Source organism: Trichomycterus rosablanca, chromosome 4 (assembly GCF_030014385.1).
Source record: "Trichomycterus rosablanca isolate fTriRos1 chromosome 4, fTriRos1.hap1, whole genome shotgun sequence".
NCBI classification, from domain to species: Eukaryota; Metazoa; Chordata; class Actinopteri; order Siluriformes; family Trichomycteridae; genus Trichomycterus; species Trichomycterus rosablanca.
This window is the reverse complement of record NC_085991.1, coordinates 12,184,811-12,209,601: the sequence shown is the minus strand read 5'-3', so window position 1 is coordinate 12,209,601 and position 24,791 is coordinate 12,184,811. Positions and strand designations below refer to the sequence as shown.

The 24,791-nt window shown below is 38.3% G+C and overlaps 1 non-coding gene and 2 gene segments (V, D, J or C); 2 read left to right on the top strand and 1 right to left on the bottom strand.

The window, feature by feature from the left end:
• Window positions 1-13,123: 13,123 nt before the first annotated feature.
• On the top strand, window positions 13,124-16,068 carry LOC134311816 (T cell receptor alpha variable 17-like). The segment is given in 2 exon segments: window positions 13,124-13,202; window positions 15,716-16,068. Coding segments are annotated over 2 exon segments (432 nt in total).
• Window positions 14,630-14,701, bottom strand: trnap-cgg (transfer RNA proline (anticodon CGG)). Its single transcript has one exon. It is a non-coding gene; the product is annotated as a tRNA-Pro (tRNA).
• Window positions 16,069-17,757: 1,689 nt separating the features above from the next.
• LOC134311815 (Ig kappa chain V region 3381-like) lies at window positions 17,758-18,287 on the top strand. The segment is given in 2 exon segments: window positions 17,758-17,824; window positions 17,965-18,287. Coding segments are annotated over 2 exon segments (390 nt in total).
• The last annotated feature ends 6,504 nt before the right edge of the window (window positions 18,288-24,791 follow it).

Genomic DNA, 24,791 nt, shown 5'->3' with positions numbered 1-24,791 from the left:
GCTCTCTATGGGAGTGTCGCTGCTCTGTTCTCTCTACGGCTCTGGAATCGATTGCTCATCTTGCGTGTCCCGGATGTTTAGTCTGAATTTTTTAATCTGAATTTTGTGATCTGAATTTGACCTATCGAATTTGAGCAACCTGAATATATTATTTGAATTTTATAAACTTGAATTTTTGATTTTGAATTTGTTAACATCGAAAAATGAAAGTGAAAATGAGTTATTGTAAAATGTGTGGGTTGAATTCTAAGGCAAAAAAAGTTCAGTAATCAAAATTCAAAGGCTTAAAGTTCAGTAATCAAAATTCAAAGGCTTTTAAATTTCAAAATCTGATGAGACAGATTTACTTCCATACATATACTGTGCTTTGCTCCTGATCATTGCCCCTCTGAAACTTTCTTCTTCTAGTTCTTTTAGTTTTTCTTCTAATATTAAGATTTTCCCTACATCTCCGTTGTTCTTTTCTAACTTTTTTAGTTCATTTTCTAGTTCTTCAGTTCTGCCGATCGCTATGCTTCTTTTGATTCGTCTCATTTTTATTCCATATTTTATTGCATGCTTCCTTACGTCATATTTTAGGTTATCCCACCATACTCCTATTTCTTGTTTGTATAAAATGTCTTTTTTACTGTTTTCAACTATGTTTTTAATTTCTGTTTTAAATATTTCATCTTGTAAGTGTTCTGAGTTAAAAGCCCACACTCTTGGCCCTCGCACTGCTTCGTTAAAATCCAATTTCGCCGTTATAAAATTATGATCACTAAAATGGTATTTTTTGTATTCTATTTTTTCCATGTTTGCTTTTATTTTTTCTGAGCTTAGTAAAAAGTCTATCCTGCTTTGCTTGCGTTTGTTTTGATTTATATCTTCCCTCGAATAAATTCTTTTTTCAGGGTTATTCTGTCTCCATACATCTACTATATTGTGTTTATTCATTAAAATTTTTAATTGTTCTCTTCCTGTGTCTGTTCTAAAATTCATTTTATCGTTAATATCTATTTTACTAAAAGCAGTATTAAAATCTCCTATTAAAATAGTCTCATCCCATTTTTCCATTAAAACACACAAGTCTTTAAAAAAGGTTTCTTTTTCTTTTACATTATTTGGCGCATGTATTGTGCATATAGTTACACTTTTGTTATTGTTTGTTAATTTAACTGTTAAAATACGTCCATTTTTGTCTGTGTAAATTTTTTCTATCTTTTCAAAAATATCTTTTTTAATTAAAATTGCTACTCCTCCTCTTTTATTTTATCTACTATTATGTATTAATTCCCCCTCCCACTCTTTACTTAAGTTTTCTGCTATTTCATTATTCCAAAACGTTTCTTGTAAACATAAAATATCAGTTTTATTTGTTAGGTGTGTCAATCTTTTAAAATGCATAAAATCGCTAATCCCCCTTACATTGATTGATGTTAAAATAAAAGCACTCATTAAAAGAGTGACACACCTAAAACTCGCCATTATTCTAACTGTACCTCGCTTAAAACGTCAAACATACCCATTTTTTCTATTCTTTTCTCCTTTGCTGTTTCTCTTCTTTTCCTGTTTTTCCAAAGCTTTTATTATGTTTGGTTGCGGTTTAGTCTTTCTTTTTGTCCCTTCAGTTTTCCTTGCCGTTTGCTCTGTTTTAAAAACATTGTCCATTCCTTTGCTGTCTGTCTCTGTTATGTTGTCTGTGTCCATTGTTTCCTCTTCTTCCTCTTTGTTGTCTGTTTCTTGTTCCATTTCTGTTGTTTCTTCTTTTGGGGTACCCCCAACACTCTCCGTCAGATCTTCAGATGTTATTTTCTCGTTTGTCTGTGTTTTCCTGTTCTGTTTCTTCTTCTAAGTTTGTCTGTTCTTGGTTTCTTTTTTCTTCCGTTTCAGTCTCTCTTTCTGATGTTTCAGTGCCTGTACATATGCAGCTTATCAGCGCGTGGTTGCACTCTGGGCACTTTGTTGCTCCGCAGTATCTTGCATAGTGCCCCTGCTCCATGCATTCTCGACATATGAAATTCAGACAGTCTCTCATGATGTGATCAGGGCTCATACACATTCGGCACATCTTTATTTGTCTGTCATGTAATACCCTGAAATACTGTGGTCCTTAGGTAGGTAGGTAGGTAGGTAGGTAGGTAGGTAGGTAGGTAGGTAGGTAGGTAGGTGGGTGGGTGGGTGGGTAGGTAGGTAGGTGGGTGGGTGGGTAGGTAGGTAGGTAGGTAGGTAGGTAGGTAGGTAGGTAGGTAGGTAGGTAGGTAGGTAGGTAGGTAGGTAGGTAGGTAGGTAGGTAGGTAGGTAGGTAGGTAGGTAGGTAGGTAGGGTTCATCATTCTAGCAAAAAGCTAAATGACACTGAATGAATGGGGCTAAAGAAAAAATGAAAAGGTTACAGCACTCAGTATTCCCAGGCGGTCTCCCATCTAGGTACTGACTGAGCCCAACCTTGCTTAGCTTCTGAGATCGGACGAGATCAGGCGTTCTTTTTTTTTTTTTTTTATCTAGATAAAATTTTCTTACAAACACAAACATACAAATACTTCATATACATCTGTACATACATAAAATAATGAATGCATTAATATCACACTAAATATCTACATTTACACTGCATTTACACTTCATTATTTTTTAGTCATCTTTACACTTCTTCCCACTTCCACTCTATTTTCTCTGTTTTTATTATAAAATAATTTTTTTCTAATACCGTTTTGTTAAAATCTTCCATTTTATCATTCATTTCACAGTACACATATATTGCTTCTACCACTTGTTCCATTTTATATTGAAACATTTTCCATACATTGAGTTTTCTTTTTTCATTCTTCGTATCCATATAACATATTTTGCTACTGTCACACATATATTAGTCATATATTTGTTAGACCTTTTTGCTTTTACACCAAACATGAGTAAAGATTCCCATTCACTCTGTGTCATTTTCTCATCATAGTCATCCATAAGAATCTCTCTCATCATTCTTTTAAATTTTTCCATAAAGTCTTTTAGTTCCTTACAATAAAAGAATAAGTGTTTTAATCCCTCGTCTTCCTGCATACACACTTTGCACAATGCATTCTGTTCTATTCCCATTTTACATAGTCTCATTTCTGTTAAAATAGTGTTGTGCCTCAATAAAAAAATAAAATTTTCTACCCTTGGCTCAATGTATTTCTGTCTTATATTCTTCCATAAATGTTTTTCTTCAATCTTTTCATATTTTTCTTTCCAATATCGGTTTGCTGCTGGTTTAATAAAAGTCCTGTCTCTAAAAGCTACATAAATCGTTTTTGTTGTTTCCATCTCAAATCTGTTCATACTGTTGTTCACATTCCTATATATTTCAGGGATCATTTTTTCATTGACCTCGTTTCTGTTTATTGATTGTATCCATTCTTTTGATACGGCCTTTTTGAGGTTCTCGTATTGTTTCATTATTGTCTCTTACTTATATTCCTCTCCTATTGACTCTATTGCATCTATAATTGCTTGTACTGGTAGAAGTCCTTCTTTAACCTCATATAAAATGTCTTTTATTTGCTTAATCCCCCCTTCCCACCATTTTTTTTAATAAATCGTCTCATTATTATGTACATTATTATTATTAGGACATTATTATTTAAAAAGAGTGGAAACTCCAACAATTGATTCCTACCTTTCGGTACAATCTCTATTTGATTCAGAAACTCTCCCCAAGATTCTAGTACTTCTCTATAAAAACATGGAATTGAATCCCTCATGTAGTTTTTTGTTTTCATCCACAAAATATTGCATCCTAAATTACTATCTCCACACTTGGTTAAAAAATATTGCATCACCTGTTATTTCCTTCAATTGTAATTCCTTTAATCTCTTTTATCATTAACCCTAATGGTTCAGCAACCATTGTATATAGGAGGGCCGAGAGTGGGCATCCTTGTCTTATTGACCTTGTGACATTGAAGCAATCCGTTATAAAACCATTACACTTAACACATGTTACAATTCCATAATAAAAATTTTTTTTATTTATTTTAAAAACTTTTCCCCAAAACCAAATATCTTTATAACGTTAAATAAAAATTGGTGTTCCACTCTATCGAAAGCCTTTTCAATGTCTATATTTATCAAGTATCCTTTTAAGTTTTTTTCTTTTATGTATATTATTATGTCCCTTAAGCTACCTACCGTATCTGCAATATCCCTTCCTTCCACCCCATATGCCTGAGTTGTTTTAACAATCATTGGTATAACTTTTTTTAATCTGTTTGCAATTATTTTTGCTAGTATTTTGACGTCTGTATTTAGCATTGTTATTGGTCTATAATTTTGTAGTTCATTAACACTTCCTTTTTTCTTAAATATTAATTTAATCATTCCTATTTTCATGCTCTCACTCGATTCGGCTTTGTTAAAAATTCCATCATATATTTCTTTTAGAATTGGAACTAGAATGATTGTAAAATTTTTATAAAATTCATTTGTTAATCCATCCAACCCAGGACTTTTTTTTGGCTTTAATTGTTCAATTGCAGTTAATATTTCTTCCTCTGTTATTTCACTATCACACTCTTCCTGGTCTTCCTCCGAGACTTTTGTTTTAATTTGCTCTAGTAGTTTCTCTTCTGCTGTTCTATCTACACCCCTACTTCTAAACAGGTCCTCATAAAATTCTTTAATAACTTTTAGTACTTCCTTTGTTCCTTTTTTATTTTCTCCTTTAGAGTTTAATACTTCCTTTATTATGGATGTAGTTTGTTTACTTTTCTCTAATTCAAAAAAGAATTTAGTGCTTCTTTCACCTTCAACTGCATATCTGACTTTACTCCTAAGTATTAACCCTCTGCATTTTTCTTCTTTAACAGTTTTTATTTTATCCTGTACTGCTAGTAGCCTTTCCATGCTTCCTTCATTTCTGTTTCTCTCAAGGTTCCTAAGCTCTATTTCCAGTTCTCTTTGCACTCCTGTTTCTTTTAGCTTTTTAATTTTCTGCATTAATTTACAATGTTTAATTGTCAGTTTTTTAATATCGAATTTTAAATTGTCCCACCATATTCTTTTATCAATATTATACAATTTGTCCCTTTTATTCCACATGATCATGTCCTTCACTTGTATGTTGTATAATTTATCTTTTAGAATTTCTTCATTTAGCATCCATACTCCTGGGCCTCTTTTAACCTCTGTAAAGTCCATTACCCAAATTAAATAATTATGATCACTAAAGGTTGTTTTTTTATAATAAATCCCTCTTATTTTCTCTGCCATCTCTTTTGTACATAAAAGCAGGTCTATTCTACTTTGTTTTAAAGTCCCTTGAACATTTTGCTCTCTTGAGTATTCCATTTTCTTTTCATTTCTCCATCTCCATATATCTATTAATTCATATTTTTCCATTAGCATCTTTAATTGTTCCCTACCTTTATCTGGTCTAAAAACCATCCCACTGTTAACCTCAAGTTTACTTAATGCAGTGTTAAAATCTCCTAATATTAAGACATTTTCCCATCCAGTTATATTAACCATTATTGTTTTAAAAAATTCAGTTTTTTCTCTTTCTTCATTCGGTGCATGTATATTATATAATATTAATTTCCTTCCATCTTTTTCAAATTGTACAGCTATGCTTTTTCCTATTCCATCACTAAAAATAACCTTTTCTTTTTCATATGTGTTTCTTCTAATTAAAATTGCCACCCCTTTCTGTTTTTCTTGTCCATTATTATAAAAAATATTCCCATCCCATTGTGGTTTATATTTTTTGACACTTTCTTCATCCCAACATGTCTCTTGAAAACAATGTCAGCATTCTTGTTATTGGCTAATATCATTTGGAATTTTTCATTTTTGTTTAATCCTCTTGCATTTAAGCATACCACTGTAGTCGCAAGTGGAAACAGTGGAAAAAGTTGAAAGGAAATTGTATAACATTTCATTTTTATTTCAGTAATTCTTCATCTAATATCTCAAATTTACCCATCCTTGTAATGATACCCTTTTCTCCCCTTCTTGTTATATTGGGTTTTATTCCCATTTTTCTTTTTCTTATACTTTCTATTTTATTTCTTATTACCTCATGTTTACTGTTCTTTTTTTTCTCTTCTTCCTCTTCTAGCTCCATTTCTTCTTGTTGTGGTTGTTGTTGCTCCGATGTCCTTGCTTCTGCTTTGTCTTTGGTCCTTCTTTCCATCTCCACACTGCTATTACTGAACTTGACGCTCAAATCAGTCTGTTTGTTCTTTTCGTTTTTCCTCGAAACTTTGTTCTTCTTCCATTTTTTCAGTCTTTTCTTCTTGGTGTCTTCCTGTATCCTCTTCTTCCTGTGTTTGTGTCTCTGGTTCCTCTTCGTTCAAGTTTTGGCTTTCAGTTTGTCCTTGATCAGTCTCTTTTTGGCATCTGCAGACAGTTATTAGACTCCTACAGTCCGGGCATCTTTCAACTCTGCACTGATGTGCATAATGTCCCTGCTGCATGCACTGTCTGCACACAAACTCCGGACATGTCCTCATCACGTGATCTGGACTCATACATATCCTGCATGTCTTTACCTGCCGACTGTGTAAGACCCTAAAGTATTTAGGGTTTTCTGCTGTATCAAATCTTGTACTGTACGGCAGTGACGCGACGTCCTTGGGAAACCGGACCTTAACGATCCTAGTCCCGTCCGCTATATCTGTTCCGGGATATACACGTCTTCTTATTTGTTGTAATGGCATGACTCGCCACAGTCTTAGTTTGTTCATAATTTCCTCATCCGTAATATAGGCTGGTAAATGTAAGAATGAGACAACTACAGGGGTTGGACAAAATAACTGAAACACCTGTCATTTTAGTGTGGGAGGTTTCATGGCTAAATTGGACCAGTCTGGTGGCCAATCTTCATTAATTGCACATTGCACCAGTAAGAGCAGAGTGTGAAGGTTCAATTAGCAGGGTAAGAGCACAGTTTTGCTCAAAATATTGCAATGCACACAACATTATGGGTGACATACCAGAGTTCAAAAGAGGACAAGTTGTTGGTGCACGTCTTGCTGGCGCATCTGTGACCAAGACAGCAAGTCTTTGTGATGTATCAAGAGCCACGGTATCCAGGGCAATGTCAGCATACCACCAAGAAGGACAAACCACATCCAACAGGATTAACTGTGGACGCAAGAGGAAGCTGTCTGAAAGGGATGTTCGGGTGCTAACCCGGATTGTATCCAAAAAACATAAAACCACGGCTGCCCAAATCACGGCAGAATTAAATGTGCACCTCAACTCTCCTGTTTCCACCAGAACTGTCCGTCGGGAGCTCCACAGGGTCAATATACACGGCCGGGCTGCTATAGCCAAACCTTTGGTCACTCGTGCCAATGCCAAACGTCGGTTTCAATGGTGCAAGGAGCGCAAATCTTGGGCTGTGGACAATGTGAAACATGTATTGTTCTCTGATGAGTCCACCTTTACTGTTTTCCCCACATCCGGGAGAATTACGGTGTGGAGAAGCCCCAAAGAAGCGTACCACCCAGACTGTTGCATGCCCAGAGTGAAGCATGGGGGTGGATCAGTGATGGTTTGGGCTGCCATATCATGGCATTCCCTTGGCCCAATACTTGTGCTAGATGGGCGCGTCACTGCCAAGGACTACCGAACCATTCTGGAGGACCATGTGCATCCAATGGCGGTGCCGTGTATCAGGATGACAATGCACCAATACACACAGCAAGACTGGTGAAAGATTGGTTTGATGAACATTAAAGTGAAGTTGAACATCTCCCATGGCCTGCACAGTCACCAGATCTAAATATTATTGAGCCACTTTGGGGTGTTTTGGAGAAGCGAGTCAGGAAACGTTTTCCTCCACCAGCATCACGTAGTGACCTGGCCACTATCCTGCAAGAAGAATGGCTTAAAATCCCTCTGACCACTGTGCAGGACTTGTATATGTCATTTCCAGGACGAATTGACGCTGTATTGGCCGCAAAAGGAGGCCCTACACCATACTAATAAATTATTGTGGTCTAAAACCAGGTGTTTCAGTTATTTTGTCCAACCCCTGTATGTCAGTTGTTACTAGCTGTCTCACCTCACACACTTTTCCGTTGATCTGTATTCCTTCTAAAATTCCATCCGTTGTTTCTTTGTCCACCAGTGTTAGTTCATATTCTGTCTTGGTCTAAAAGCCAGTAGTTTTCCATGTCCTATTTTATTGACAATTTCTTTCATTATATCCGTCAAGCTGATATTCTCCAGGTTTCCAGTTTCCAGGATCACCGTTTGTTCTTTGACGTACTTTCCTGACTCCTTTTGTTCTCTTCTTTGTTCATTGTTTTTTTCTCCTTCATTGTTGTTCTCCATATTCTCAATTCCAGTTAAGTTAGTGTCCATTGTTTCTTGTCTTTGTTCATTTCCGTTGTCTGTGTCGGGTATATCCTCCATTTTGAAAAAATAGGCAAAATAAACTGCTCCCCAAGCAGCAACTCTGCTGGGGAGCTATACTCAAAACAAACTTTTAACTCAGTGCAGTAAATTATAATTTTCACTAAAACATTAAACAAAAACTTTCAAACACACTGGGAGAGCCTTTCCCTCCCAAACTGCAAAGTTCAGAGTTCACTTCCTGTCACCACTAGGAGGCGCTCGAGATCAGGCGTTCTCAAAGTGGTGTGGCCATAAGCGCAAGAGGCTGGATTTAAAGACCTGTTCTAGCTTGCTAGCCAGCGAACTGAGTGCTAGCTAGCTATCTGTCTGTGCTGGAACTGAAAGAGACTGGATTTAAAGGCCTGTTCTAGCTTGCTAGCCAGCTAACTGAGTGCTAGCTAGCTAGCTGTCTGTGCTGGAACTGAAAGAGGCTGGATTGAAAGGCCTGTTCTAGCTTGCTAGCCAGCTAACTGAGTGCTAGCTAGCTAGCTGTCTGTGCTGGAACTGAAAGAGGCTGGATTGAAAGGCCTGTTCTAGCTTGCTAGCCAGCTAACTGAGTGCTAGCTAGCTAGCTGTCTGTGCTGGAACTGAAAGAGGCTGGATTGAAAGGCCTGTTCTAGCTTGCTAGCCAGCTAACTGAGTGCTAGCTAGCTGTCTGTGCTGGAACTAAGAGGAAGGCCTTTCATAGGTAGGTAGGTAGGTAGGTAGGTAGGTAGGTAGGTAGGTAGGTAGGTAGGTAGGTAGGTAGGTAGGTAGGTAGGTAGGTAGGTAGGTAGGTAGGTAGGTAGGTAGGTAGGTAGGTAGGTAGGTAGGTAGGTAGGTAGGTAGGTAGGTAGGTAGGTAGGTAGGTAGGTAGGTAGGTAGGTAGGTAGGTAGGTAGCTTCATCATTCTAGCAAAAAGCTAAATGACACTGAATGAATAGGGCTAAAGAAAAAATGAAAAGCTTACAGCACTCAGTATTCCCAGGCGGTCTCCCATCTAGGTACTGACTGAGCCCAACCTTGCTTAGCTTCTGAGATCGGACGAGATCAGGCGTTCTTTTTTTTTTTATTTTTTTTTTTTTTAATTAATTTCACAATCATACAACAACCATTTTTCAAATTGATAAGATTACATTCATTATTCACATCGAACCCAAGAATACAATCAAACCGTTTTTTGGAGCCGCCTAAGAGAGCCATCTGCCCCTGGATCATCACCCAACTCGCAGACTCTAAGGTTCTCCAGGGGTGCGACAGCCCTCTCCTGCGACTCTACAACACACAGAAAAGAGAGGAAAAAAAAAAACATTTTAAGGTCATTTTAACTACTCATATTTTAAACCTTGTACCTGCATTTTTTACACATACATTCACTCACTCGTACACCCACAGACACAAACACTCATGCACTCTCATACACACATTTCATACACACTTTTACTCATTTCTACCCATTCACATATTATACATCTCTTTTACAAAAAGTAACACAAAATAGTATATCTTCATAACCATTTAAAAATCCAAGTTCAATTTAGCCTTCCCTCCCTGCATGCACACACATGGATTACATCTTCCAAACAATCTCCAGAAATCTTTTTGTTTGTTCATGGAGGTGTAGTATTCCCCTATTTGTCTCATCAGTCTTTTAGTTTTCGCCGTGAAAAGAGTCCATAAGGAGAAGACTTCTCCTCCCCCACGCACCACATTCCGGCGAGCCCACACCGTCCACCTGGCCATGGCCAGCAGCAAGTTTAGTGTGTATCCATGTGCCCCTTTGACCATCACACCAAATAAAAACATCCCCTCCCACGCTATTTTCTCTTCTTGCTCTACAAACCCAGCATGTCCCAATAAAACCCTCGCCAGACGACGCATACGGACCATAAAAGGCTCCAGTGCATGGCAATGCACAAATAAGTGCAGAATGCCCTCCTCCTCTATCTCACACACCCTGCATCCTGCATCCACGCACAATCCCATTGTGCACAGACGGCGTGCCCTATGTTGCAACAGGTAATCCAGCTGTTCAACCTTTGCCGCAACACAAGGCAATCTGATGTTCTTCCACATTCTAAGTACCGCCTCCTCCCCAAGCATTCTAGCCCAAAAGAGCTCGGACCTTGGCGGAATAAACGCGATGTCTCTGAAAACAGAATAAAGAGAACGCAAGGAACACATTTCCAGAGATATGAAACTCTCCCCCCCTGGCACATGCACCTCTATCTTCCCTCCCTTCTTACCTTCCCATCCACTCCTCTCGGCCTCCTCCACCCATCGCCCAGGGAGAGCCGCCCTCAAAGCCCCATACTGCCGCTCCACTACATCCCACCTGATATCTGTCCCTCTCGACTGTAATGCATCAATTACTGCCTGCACAGGCAAGAATCCAGAAACACCTTTGTATAGTATGTCTCTGTATCGCACTATCACTACTTCTACCCATGATGGATAGTACATCAGCCTCCTTTCCCGAGTCACACTTGGGTTGAGGAACAGAGGCTGATTTAATATGGCGGCACAATCTCCCCACTCGCACTGCAGCCTTGGAAGCAATTCCCCCCAAGCAGTAAACAGTTCATGATAATATGCTGGGAGGTCTTTCAGCATTACCCCTGTAGGGACCATCCAGAGGGCATCGCTTCCCAAATTCAACCCTCCCACCTTGTTCAAAAAATGTTTAAAAATATCCGCCCAGCTCTTCTCTCCCAACCCTAGGAGAAAGCGGCACACTACCTTCACACGCAGAGCCTTCATTCGCACAAGAGGGTCTAGGAGACCCAGCCCACCCTTTCCTACCACACCTATCACTGTATCATATGCAACTCTTGGATTCTTCCCCTTTCATAAAAATGTTAAAATAGACCTTTTAAGTCTTTTATACGCCCACAAGGGCATGTGGCAGACCGACAAGGTCTCGTCCCCTCAAACACAATGCCCTTCTCCTCCAAAATGTCAACTTTCGCTCCATTCCTTCAAGGACTCCGTCCCATGTTACCTTTTCAGTCTCTCTCTCATCTTGTCCCACTGTAATACCCAATACCACAACATAATCTTTTACTTCAGGGACAGTTATTTCAGGTGACAGAGTTTCAACAGAGCCTAACCTGAGCATCTGGGACTTATCCCAATTCACTTTTGCCCCAGATGCTGCTCCAAACTGTGCCACCATCTCCATTACCCTTTCTACGCTTCCTGGATCACGCACTATAATTGTTACATCATCTGCATATTGAAAAACAGTGGGCGCAAAACCTCGTCCCAAACTGATTCCTCCCTCTGTCCCTGCCGCCCTCATTACTGCCAGCCCCAGCGGCTCAGCTACCAGAGAGTAAAGGGCTGCTGAGAGAGGGCAGCCTTGCCTAACTGAACGCTTTATTAAAAAGGCATCTGATAAAAAAACATTGCACTTAACTCGTGCAGCAACCCCACTGTATAAGACAGATATCCATCGCAGAAACCCCTCACCAAAACCGAAGGAGCGCAGAACCCCAAACAGAAACGTGTGTTCTACGCTATCAAAGGCCTTCTCTATGTCTAGGCGTAGGATATATCCTCCCACCCCTTTCGCTTTCATATATTTTACGCGAGCACCCGCGCTAGGATCTTATAATCAACATTTAACATGGACAGGGGTCTGTAATTCCCCAAGACTGCTCTATTACCCTGGCGCTTATATATTAGTTTTATCAGGCCCATGCGCATTGAGGGGCACAGACTCCCCCTCTACAAAACACCGATAATACACCTTGCATAGAATCGACATCAAATCATCTTTAAAGACTCGATAAAACTCAACAGGCAGACCATCCCCTCCCGGCGCCTTCCTCGTATGTAATGCCTCGATCGCCGTCTCTATCTCAGACAAGGTGACAGCAGCATCGCAGTCCTCCCTTTCACGCTCAGAAACCTTGGCTGAGATAAGGTCAAGTAACCCCTTTTTCATTAAAGAAATCTTTAAAGTATTGACTTACTTCCTTCAGGATCTCCTCAGACCCTCCTACACGCAGTCCATCTGCATTCAGAACCTCTCGAAGCAGCCCTGCTCGCTGACGCACGTGTTCTGCTTGAAAAAAGAAGGCCGTGCACCACTCCCCCTCCACCACCTCCCGCACTCTACTCCTCACCCTCGCACCTTGACATTTCAACTCCTCTATCTCCATCAGATCACTCAATAACTCTTTGAGCAGAAGCTCGTTCACCTCACTTCTCTCCTTTAATGTATCAATCCACTTACGTAAAATCTGCTCCTCCTGTACCCTCCACCTCTTTTAAGCCGCCCCGTAACGCCTGGAGTAACATTTTATGTCCCACTTCAAATTATCCCACCACAAATCAATGTCAGATTCATTCATTGGACAACAAAACCGGCTCGATATGATCCCTTTGACACCATGCTGATACAGTTCATGTTCTAAATATTCTACATTTAATGCCCACACCCCTGGCCCTCTTTGAATCCCACCCGCACACAGCCTAAGCAGCATGATGGAATGGTCACTTAGTCCCGTGTCTATATAGGACATGTGTGCTACGTCAGCGTAGTCTGCATGATGACAGAGGACAAAATCTATCCGACTCTGTTTAAATTAACCTTCCACCCATTGTTTACGTGAGTACACCTGCACTCCTTTTCGTCCCCTCCTCCATATATCTATCAACCCTTCTTTTCTCATTAGGTGAACCAGTACATCCCTTCCCACATCTGATCTATAAACCATACCACTTACCACATCATCTCTCCCCAACACCGTATTAAAATCTCCAATGAGGTATACATGCCTCCACCCATTCAATCTGTCTCCCACCTTGTTAAAAAAGTCACCCTTTTCAACATCATTATTCGGGGCATGAATGGTACAAAATGTGCATTCCCATCCCTCCAACTCCACCTGCACCGCCAATGCCTTCCCCCTTTCATCCCCCCATACCTCTACTGCTTTATCTACTGCTCCTCTTCGTATCAAAATAGCAACTCCCTTCCCCCTCCCACTTGACTGAGAAGCAAACACAAACCCATCCCATTCTGCACATATACTACTTACATGCTCAGGACTCCACCCGGTTTCCTGTAAGCATAATACATAACAACATTTTCCATTTAGCATCAGCCCATCAAGTAATTGACAAGCTCCTCCCGTGTAATTCTGGGATGACCTCACCTTTCTCAGAATCATTCTTACCCCACGAGGTGAGATCTTGCATGGAGCTCCAGAGTGAGGGTGATTGACTGTGATCTTGTATTTCTTCCATTTTCAAATTATCGTGCCAACAGTGGTCTCTTTCTCACCAAGCTTCTTGCTGATGGTCTTGTAGCCCATTCCAGCCTTGTGCAGGTCTACAATCTTGTCCCTGATGTCCTTTGATAGCTCTTTGGTCTTGCCCATGGTGGTCGAGAGATTTGAACGGAAGAAACTGATTCTGTGACAGCTGTTCAAGTTTTGCCATTTAATCACCCCGTTTTATTTCCATTTGCACACTGGGATTAGAACCTGAAGAGGCAGTTGATGAATTAAACATGGGTAAACAAGGGCTTGTTTGGGATTTGAACCCGGGACCTCTCGCACCCAAAGCAAGAATCATACCCCTAGACCTATGAGCCAGCCTGGAAGAAGGTCAGGGCATTTCTTTGACCTCCATGGCTTAGCATCAAAACCATGTTGACTGGTTGCACTGGGAAGTTTATTCATGACAAAACAAAATTCAATGCAGAGCTTCATTAAAGCATTTCTAACAGTTTAAGCATGAGGTGTCATTAAAGACTCGCTTTGTCAGATTAAAAGACTTGGAAGCATTTGACAGGAGCTGTGTGCAGTCCCACTGACTTTATGCTTCACACTGTTTACATTATGTATGTTTATCCACCCAAACTGTACAATACAAACGTTGTGACGCTGTCTTTAATCGGTTAGTTATACAAGAGATTTTCCCAAACTGTACAATACAAACGTTGTGACGCTGTCTTTAATCGGTTAGTTATACAAGAGATTTTGTAACATTTGCATTACCATGATATTTTATCTTGTCGTGTTGACTTCATGCTCCTTGCTGTTTGGATTTCGTAACATTTTCAATGCTTTGAATTTGCCCAAAGATTCTAAAATCGGTAGAAAAAAAAAACTTGAAGCTGACTGGAAGAATTGTAATGAAAGGTATTTACATCCACATAAGCTCACCAACTTCTACCAGTGTATCAGCATGTGTCATTTTTGTTCGATCATTAGATTTTAACGGGACACTTGATAAGTTTTTTGTAAAGTTCAACGAAGCATTCAACTAAACAAGGGCTCGTCCAGGATTTGAACCCGGGACCTCTCACACCCGAAGCGAGAATCATACCCCTAGACCAACGAGCCAGCAGGAATAAGAGTCTTTGTGTTACTTTGATCTGCGTGACTGACCGTCAAAACTATGTTGTCTGGTTGAGCTGGTAAGTGTGGTCGGTGCTTGCATTGCAAAACTATCAAAACCTCCAGTATCAGTACATAGACTGGTTATAACCTCTTTTTAAAGAGTTAAAACGTGACAAATATTTAAAGGCTCCAAATAGTAAAAACTTCTTTTAATTAGTCAACTGTCAGGACTAGGAAGCATTTGAAAGCTCTGTGCTGTTTTCATGAAGTACTTTTGTAACCCCATGTAATTAGACAGAATTTACATGTTTATCAATTTAATGCCACCTTTGATTTCTAATTGCACACTGTGATTACATTTTAAAGAGACATTTTGATAAGTCAACATTCTTTAGTGAAAGAGCAGGGGATTAAAGAAGGGATCCACCCGGATTTGATCAGGAAACCTACACAACCTTCACTTTTGCAGGATAAACGTTTTTAATGACTTTTTAATGAATTGTAAATAACACAATTATGTGAAGTAATAGCAGCATGACAGTCATTTGTCAGAAGTCAACATACTTGTCCCTGCATTAGGTTGTGATGTAAATACAGCTATAAAACAAGAAAGTGCAGCATCTGCATCTGAAACACTAATGATTCATTACATTGGTTTCCAAAAGTTCGTGGCATGGATTACTTAAGATGTTGAAAACAGATGCATCTAGATGCATGACCTATGAAGGCAGGGTTAACATGAATGCACATGAATTGGGGGTGGGGCGGGGTTATGTTCTTTTATACAGTATAGACAACTTTTGGTATACCAGATGTAAATCTGACACTCAGCACAATGATGTTACTCCTTCTCTTCATTTTACTCATTAATGATGAAAATGGTAAGTGTTATACAATAGGTATCATATTTCATTGGGTTTGTATTAAATCCACTATAACAAACATGATAACAATTTTAGTTACATGTTTTTAATTTAAAATGAAATAAATGTTATGTATTGTTAACATGTTTTATAGCAGAAGCTGCTGAGAGTATTACAGCAGATAAACCCAGTTTAACATCAGATGAAGGCAGCAACATCACACTATCCTGCACATATGAATCATCAGTTAATAGACTCCACTGGTATCGACAAAAACCTGGATCAACACCAGAGTTTCTGCTGCTGACTAATGAGGGTACTGTCACCAAGGCTCAACCACCAGACCCAAGAATGTCCATCAAAACTAAAGAGAACAAGAAAGTAGAACTGAAGATCGTCTCTGCTGCAGTATCTGACTCTGCTCTGTACTATTGTGCTCTGCAGCCCACAGTAGCAGGAAATTCAGCTACACTGTACAAAAACCTTCTCTCAGAGGAGGAGCTATAAGCATGTTTACATTTTTTAACATTTGCTTTCTCAGTTCTTAGTCTATGATCTCAAATAAGCTTAAGCACGATCTTTCTGCTGTCAATTTTAAACTAGTCCCAAGCAAAAAGATTAAAAAATGATTATTATTTTTATTTCGCAGGTGTAAAAAGAAGTGTTAATAGTTTTTTTTGTCAATTAACAAAAAATATATGTAAATCAAAGCACCATTTGGTGTGATTACCCTTTGCCAAAACAGCATCAATTCTTCTAGGTACACTTGCACAAAGTCAGGGATTTTGTAGGATTATAGTCTGGTGTATGAATAACCAATTACACCAAACAGGTGATGATGCCCTGGTGAAAAGAGTATACTTAATTATACTAATCTTTAATATACTATAGTGCACTAAAGTGTATTAATGTCACACTAATGATCAATACACTTAAAGAGTGCTAAAACTGAACAACTATTTTTGTACTTAATATACTTTAATTGTACAAAAATAATACAAAAGCTCAACTTTAATTGTGTAAAGTGCACTATACTGGGGCAGAACGGTGGCTTGGTGGGTAGCACTGTCGCCTGACAGCAAGAAGGTCCTGGGTTCAATCCAGGTGGGGCGGTCCGGGTCCTTTCTGTGCAGAGTTTGCAAGTTCTTCTCGTGTCTGCATGGGTTTCCTCCGGGAGCTCCGGTTTGCTCCCACAGTCCAAAAACATGCAGTCAGGTTGTGTATGTGTATGTCTTACTGTGTGCCTTGTGCCCATTGAAAATCTGGGATAGGCTCCAGCACCAACCCCTGCCCGTAATTGGATAAGCGGTTAAGAAAGTGAGTGAGTGAGTCAGTGTACTAAATTGAGACTATTTAAAGTATATTTACTTAAACTTAAGTTTACTACAGCATGTGTATTTACCTCCATGTTTCACATACACTTAAAGTGAAATTAAATCCAATTTAATCAGTATTCCAAGTGCATTTTAAAAATGGACTTTATATACTGTATATTTACTTCAGAGTAAAAATAAACTTCCACTTCCTGTCTTTCTAGACCTGATTCTTTGTAGTACATAGCAATAAATTTATGAGCCACGCACTGATCTCTGCTTTTCGAGTTTTGCATGAAGGCACCACCAACCAACCAGCAGGGGTCACTATTACATTAGTTTTAAGGAGGTTATAAGCCAGTAGCAGACGTGAGATTCAAACGCACGAGTTAGACATGTCAGTTCTAAGCTTTGCAAACAAGCCGGTCAGATATATACACAAACATGATTGGCTATATCTGATGAAGTGGCCAAAGCCTGGTGATGGCTTGGCGCCCTGTCAGGAGTGTACTCTCACCTTGTGCTCATTGATTTAAGGTAAATTGAACCCACTCAAAGTTGAAAAATAAAACTCAAAACTTGCTCTCATCTGGCCACTCACACACCTTCACTCACATTTGTTCCTAATGTTTCAGGAAGCACTTAAGTCTGTACCCCCCTCTTACTCTACTGCTGGTGCCACCTGCCAAACATTCAGGTAAAATTACCCAAACTTGCTGTATCATGCTCCAGTTCATACAGCACAATAGAAACACTTTTTATTACTCTAAATTGATGTGTGTAGTGATGTTGTAACATCTGCACATCCTGTATGTGGTTTCTTAGAGACGTCATGAGTTTCATACTGAACTATTATACAGTCCTCAATAGACTGTGTTCAGAAATGGCTCAACTATGCAACTTACTCCATATCGGGAGATACGTAACACTGATTCTTACTGTAACATCAGGTAATAATACTATATTTAGTTATATTTGGCAAAAAACATGCTAATTTATGCTCATATTATTAGGAGTTAAAACAGTTTGTTTCACTGACAATTTTTATCTGTAATAAATGACACATTATTTTCTTTTTTCTTTACAACAGGTGGTTTTGCTGATAAAATTGAGCCAACAGATACCAACATTATCAGGAAAGAAACAGAGACTGTTACTCTAAAATGTTCATATCAGTCAAGCGGCAGTGTTTGGCTTTACTGGTACAAACAAAATCCACACAGTGCACCACAGTTTTTACTGTATAAAGGTGCAAAAGGCCGTACAGGTCAGAGCACTCCTGATGACCCTCGATTCACGTCTGAAACAACCAGTACATCTACTGAACTCACCATCAACAATCTAAAGCTGACAGATTCTGCGCTCTATCACTGCTTAGAGAAGCCCAGTGATATAAAACTATTGAGATGCTGAAGTTCAGAACATCAAAGTTATTTATTCCCACAGCTTGTTATCAGTTAACCACACACACACACACACACACACACAATATGAATAAATAAATAACAAGTACAATATAAATAGCACCTGCTTTTTCTGATTGATGGTTAGTATCTTGTATTATTTAACAAAACATGATATTTAACACCCATACCAACCTTGTAAAAAGTGATTGGTAACTATTCTGTTAATTAACCTGTATTTAAATTAGTATGCTACTTTAGCTAATTATACACAACCAAGCTCAGTGTCCCCTAGACCTGTAAAATAAAAATATTAATAAATAAATAAATGGTTCAAAAAAAGCTTTGTAAATAAGACTGGAACTTCATGGAACTACTGAGTTATTATCAACAATTATTATCTCACAAAAACTAGTCCAGTAAATCACAAAAGATGTTAGAAAAACAGCTATAAAACTGCAGGTGTCTCTAGTATCATCTAAGGTCAGAATCTCATCTCAGATTGACTGAATGACAGTGGAAACGTTTTCTTTGGTCAGCTGAGGTTCATCTTGTTTCATCTTGTTTTCAAAGGTGGACATCCAGTTCTCCTTGGCAAAAGACCATACACAGTGCTGTCAGCAAAAGGTACAAAAGCCAACATCTGTCATGGTATGGGGGGGTTCATCAGTGCTCATAGTATGGGTGACACATTTAAAAGCATTATTGGTAAACTAACAACTAATCACTGTTTTTCACTCCAAACATGATCAGCTTTTAGATACCCAACAATAATGATCAGTTCCTTCTTTTTGATGTTCACTTTCTGTTTTTCTGCATTTAAAGCATCAGCACAGCAACAACAATAATGAATAACAGCTAAAATAAAATCTGTTACTGTAGTAAAAAGACTCCTGAGTGGTTATACTGAAGAAAATGATGTTCAGTAAGAAAACATAACATGGGTGTAATGCCTAATTTACGAATGTGTGTGTGATTATGTAGGACTTCTGATATAAAGATTATTGCATGCACATGTGATGAAGCTGGTCAGGGTGTGAGAGTCTCCATCATTCACAAGACCTCTCTAACTTTGGATGGATTTTGCGAATCACCATTTAAATCACCAAATGTTTTGCTCGGTTTTTTGTAACACTTTTGTTTGTAAACCATTTTTTGAGTCTGGAAAACTTCTATATGCAACATTTCTGAGTGGTTGCAGTTTTCAGTTTTCTCTGTTATAATCCAAAACATTTAAACACAAGAGTAACATAATGATGATTAAAATAATGCACAGGTTGTTGAAAATGTTCTTTATCTCTTACATCCACGTTTCATACTGTATTCATTAAAGTAAATATGGAAACTGAGACTTTTGGAATAACCATATCTGATTGGTTGACACTATGACAGGACTTCTGGTTGCTGCAATTAGAAGAATTTTCACAGGTCAATACTACAATCTGATTAACTGTTAAAATGTTATGAAACACATCTGTTCTGTTCACAATGTAACACTGGACACAGGGAATAATGCTGAAATCCTTATAAACACTGACCAGAGGTAAAACTTTGATGTAGATCTCCAGGACTCCTTTTGCTGTGCAGCATTTAATCTATCAGCTACACCATCATGTCATTCTATATTGTATCAGTGACATTCTGTTTTAAAACTATGAAGTTTTTAATCAAATACATCCAGACATATATTATACTTTTTGTGATCTGGATCAGTTGTGTGTGTTAATTAGTATTGAATAAAACAGTCAGCTAGTGAGCTGTTCAATCAGAATAATTATATAAGAAAATAAACAGAAGGTGGCAGCATCCATCTACATTTTACTATAATCTGATCCAGCTGCAGATGTGAAGAGGAAGTCGAAGTAAAGACGGTAAAGAGTTCAAACCTACATAACTGCAAAATGAACAATGTAACACTGTAATTCAGTCATGACACTGCTTACACATCTCTGTGTTCTTCACATTATTTTAGGTAAGACATCATGAGCTCTAGTTAAATATTTTTATTTATGTTTATATTCCACATCAGCTAAATACACACTAATATTTTACATTAATTTTACATTTATATCTGATAGGAATAAAGAAAAGAAAGAAATCTGATTTATCTTTTTCCCTTTTATACAGGTTATAATTCTGCAGCAAAAATTCAGCCACTTTCTACAACTGAAAATGTCCTGGAGAAAACTTCTGTTACTTTATCCTGTAATTACAGTGGTGTTGGTGATGATGATTATCTGTTCTGGTATCGTCAGTACTCAACATCCAGACCAGAATTCCTCATTTTGATTACTGAGAGTAATATTGAAAGAAAAGCTGATCCTCCAGTTCCAGGAATATCTGTAAAGATAAATGAAGCTAAAAATCGAGTGGATCTGAACATCTCCTCTGCTGCAGTATCAGATTCTGCTCTCTACTACTGTGCTCTGCGGCCCACAGTGACAGGAAATAATTCTATACTGTACAAAAACCAAACACATAAATGAAACTTTGTCATTTTATATTACCACCTGTGATTTAGTTAAAGTAAACTGAGACAAGATAGGTTATGAGCTGGGGTTTAAAGGTAGTAAGTCAAATACAGAAGCAAATAGATGAAGGTAAGTTTCAAAGATTCAGCCAGCTAGAACACACACAGTCCAAAGGTAAGGATTTCACAGACATGTATAACTGTAGGTGTATAATTTGCAGTCACAAATCTGATTTTGCTCAGTATTTTTGATGTAGTAAAATCATTCCAGTAAAACATAGTATTAGTACTAACAGAAGGTGCAGAATGAATTTAGTGTTTATGTACTTATTTTTCCAGCAATCTAGAACTAAATTAAAGGTACCTGAACCTCCAAGAGTGACAAAGTTCTTAATACTGCAGTTCTGCTTACAAGAAGAAAACACAGACAGAAGTCCTATAGATGAAACATTGGTATTGTGACCAGGTTTAGACAAAAGAAGTATAAACATTTCTCACAATGCTGATCATACTGAGGTTAGTAACTCTTCAATTTAAAGGTAAACAATATACTTTTTTCCAAATGCACATTGTAATATAAAGGTACATTTGCTGTTTTTACATAATAGTTGCCTTTATAACTAGCATATCAACAAATGAACCATATTTTCTTTACACTAAGAGAGCACTGTGAAGCAGCACTGTTGTATATCATTACTGTTAAAATATTTTTCTTTATTTTTGCTCATTTTAAGTTTTGACACAATTTGAAAAATCTAGTTACACCTTCTGTTGCATCACATTTAATTAATGGACAAAACAAAAATGATTCAAAAGTACTTAGAACAAAGAATTTCTTCATTAATGTCTATTAACTTAAGAATGCTTTTCTTTGTCCTGTAAAGTTACATTCTTGGAGATACAAGATTTTTGGAGACATAATAAAGTACAGCTGGCTTTTCTTTATAGCAAAATGTAATACCACAATAGGGTTGGGCATACCACAGTATTTAAAAATGTTGACGGTATTTTAAAATGGTGACGGTATTTTAAAAATGTGAAGTGCCGAATTTCTGCTTCAGGTCTACCTTGAAAACTGAGACTTTAAGACTTTGCGCATCCACAGTAAGGGAGGGGTGGGAGTGGTAGGCAGTTGGAGCTCACTGATTAGTTGTGGGGGTGCTAACTGTTTGAGATGATAACACAGAGAGACAAGCCACAAAAGCCACAATGGCTAGCGTTAGCTGTGAGGTAGGCAAACTATTTTTGAAGAAAAATGCCACTGCTGCAGTTTGGCATTCTTTCCAAATGAAAAGGGAGAGCCAGCAAACCTTGATGATCCAATATGCAAGATCTGCCTAAAAACAGTATTAGCCAAAGATGGAAACACATCGAACATGCAATCTCATATATAAACTAAGCACCCTTCAATCGTGGCACAGACGTCGTCGACCTCAAAGAGCCATGTGGCCACTGCTGGAAAAGGCTCGACCCGATTGTCACAACAAACTTTAATTGAAGCTTTCGCCGAATCCACAAAATACAGAAAGGACAGTGTATGATGGATGGCGTGTACATCAGCGGTGACAAAATATCTTGCTAAAGAAATGGTATCATTCCACACGGGGGAAAAACCATCATTTAAAACCATGATTCAAACACTTGGTCTGACTCTGCTTCCTCAGGTTGGCTTTGCTCACCAAACACACTGAATGCTTTGAGCCGCTGTCTTTTGTTTTTACCACTTTTCCCCTTATTTTGTATTGGAATGAATGTCATCAAGGGCACTTGCTAAGACATCAAATGTGTGGGACCCTTTCAACCTCTTGCAAGCAAGTACAGCAGATCTCCTCTCCAAGGTTTCCTCATCTATCCAGTGAGTTGTGACCCCTATGTAACTTTGCTGGTGTGCTGTCCAACAATCCGTAGTGATGGCGACATAGCTGACTTTACTGGTGTGAGGTGTAACATCAAAGTCTGCCTCATCCGATGGGCAGCTTCCTCTATTCTGGTGCGGACAGTGGGTCTGGAATTGACCTTGCATTGCGGGTTCAGTGTCAATATAAGTTATTTAAAAGCAGGTTGTTCAACCACAGAAAATGGATGAAGACCCTCACAAATGAAGTTAATAATGAGCCTGTCAACCTTTGCCTGTGGCACGCGTCTGTTTGCACCCACTGCCATCACATCATTTATTTATGCTTGCTTGCATGGGGTGTCTGGTGGTTCCTGGGTTCGCTTCCGTGTTGCCACAAGGTCACTAAAGGCCTTCAGCTTTTACTCTGTGAACAACATCGTTTATCATTATGTGAATCAACGTCGTGTACATTTAAACACACAGAATTTTAAATATTTGCATTTATAAGGTTTTCTACAATACACAATAATGTTTTGTCTTTTACATTTCATAATGCACAATTCTTTCTCACACAGATGGCTAAAGCTATGACTATTTTACATGACTATTAAGAATAGTAAAAGTAATGCCTACACTATAGTTAGTCATATTCCTATTAAAGGGACATTTCAAGGCTTTTATATCCTCCTAAAAGAAGTCTCACTTGTCGTGGTGGTGTGTTCAGCAGTGTCGCTCTCTCTCTCTCATACAACCCAACTTCAAAACAACTGAACTATTCATTCATTCATCATCTATTCCGCTTATCCAAGTCTTTGTGATGTGGGAGGAAACCGGAGTACCCAGAGGAAACCCACGTGAACATGGGGAGAACATGCAAACTCCACATAGAAAGGACCCAGGTTGCCCCACCTAGGGATTAAACTCAGGACCTTCTTGCTGTAAGTGCTACGCAACCGTGCTGCCCCAACTAAATTATGACACAATTAATTTTGATGCAACTGAAAATAGGGATATGACTTCATATGCATTCAAAAAGGTGATAATTTTATTGGGACATTATTTTCCAACAGAAGTTAATAGATGAATGATACAGCAGACTACACAATGCTCACCAGCCATGCAGTGCATATTAGCAGTTAATGTGTGGATTTAGCCACTCTACACACCTAACAGACTGCAACTGTTGTTATCAATTCAAAATGAAATTATTTCTGTTTATCCTCAATAAATCGCTGTTTAACGTTAGCATTATTTATTATATGGACGCTAACTAACTTAGTCCAGGTCAATAGTGCCAACTAACATTAGCAATGTCTTAGCAATGGAAGGCATCAATTTCTTATGGCTAATTTGAGCTACTAAACTATGAATACTACCAATTTTAACTACGACTGCAACGGTACAAGTATTATCTAACTTACCTCTACATGTTTGCGCAGGTTTGATGTGGAGTTTTTATAAGCTGCTAGCTTAGTCTCTCTGGGCAAACACAGCTTACACTGCATAATAAAGCTGTTGCCTTTATTGTGCTTGAAGCCAAAGTGGTCCCTCAGGTTTGGCCAGGGGTTCGCTTCACTTGCTTCGAGTTCAACTTCGGATTCAGAAGGGCTCGCACAGGTGTCTGACATGTCTGTTGCCATCTTCCTAAGATTTCACCGCCAGTTAGTTTATCCATCCCAGAATTCACTGCAGCAGTTTTCCATTTTTTTTTTTTTACTCAGTAACGGATGTTATTTAAAATGTAGCGAATTACAATTCTCAATACAAAACATACTTAAGTAAAAGTAAAATTACTGGTTGTAAAATCTACTTTAAAAAGTACAAGTACACATAAAAACTACTCAATTACAGTAACGCGAGTAAACGTAATTTGTTACTTTCCACCTCTGTGTTAAACAACTGCTGTAGTAATTCACTTAAAGCACACAATTAACACATTATACAAAGGTTAAGTGTATTTTCTAAAAGAAAAAGTGACTTATTGGTACAATGGTAAAACGTAAAATTGTAGTTTTATTAAAATACAATAATTTAAAATATATTTTATATTCTTTAATTAATAAACTAAAGAGTGAAAATAAATTACAGTGGAACCTTGATTTAACGGACTTTGGCGATTACAGCAAGGCTTTTTTTCAGGGGGTGCGAAAATATGCAAACACACCACTGAGGTCCAAGAAAGTACTAAATAGATGTAAACACCTGTA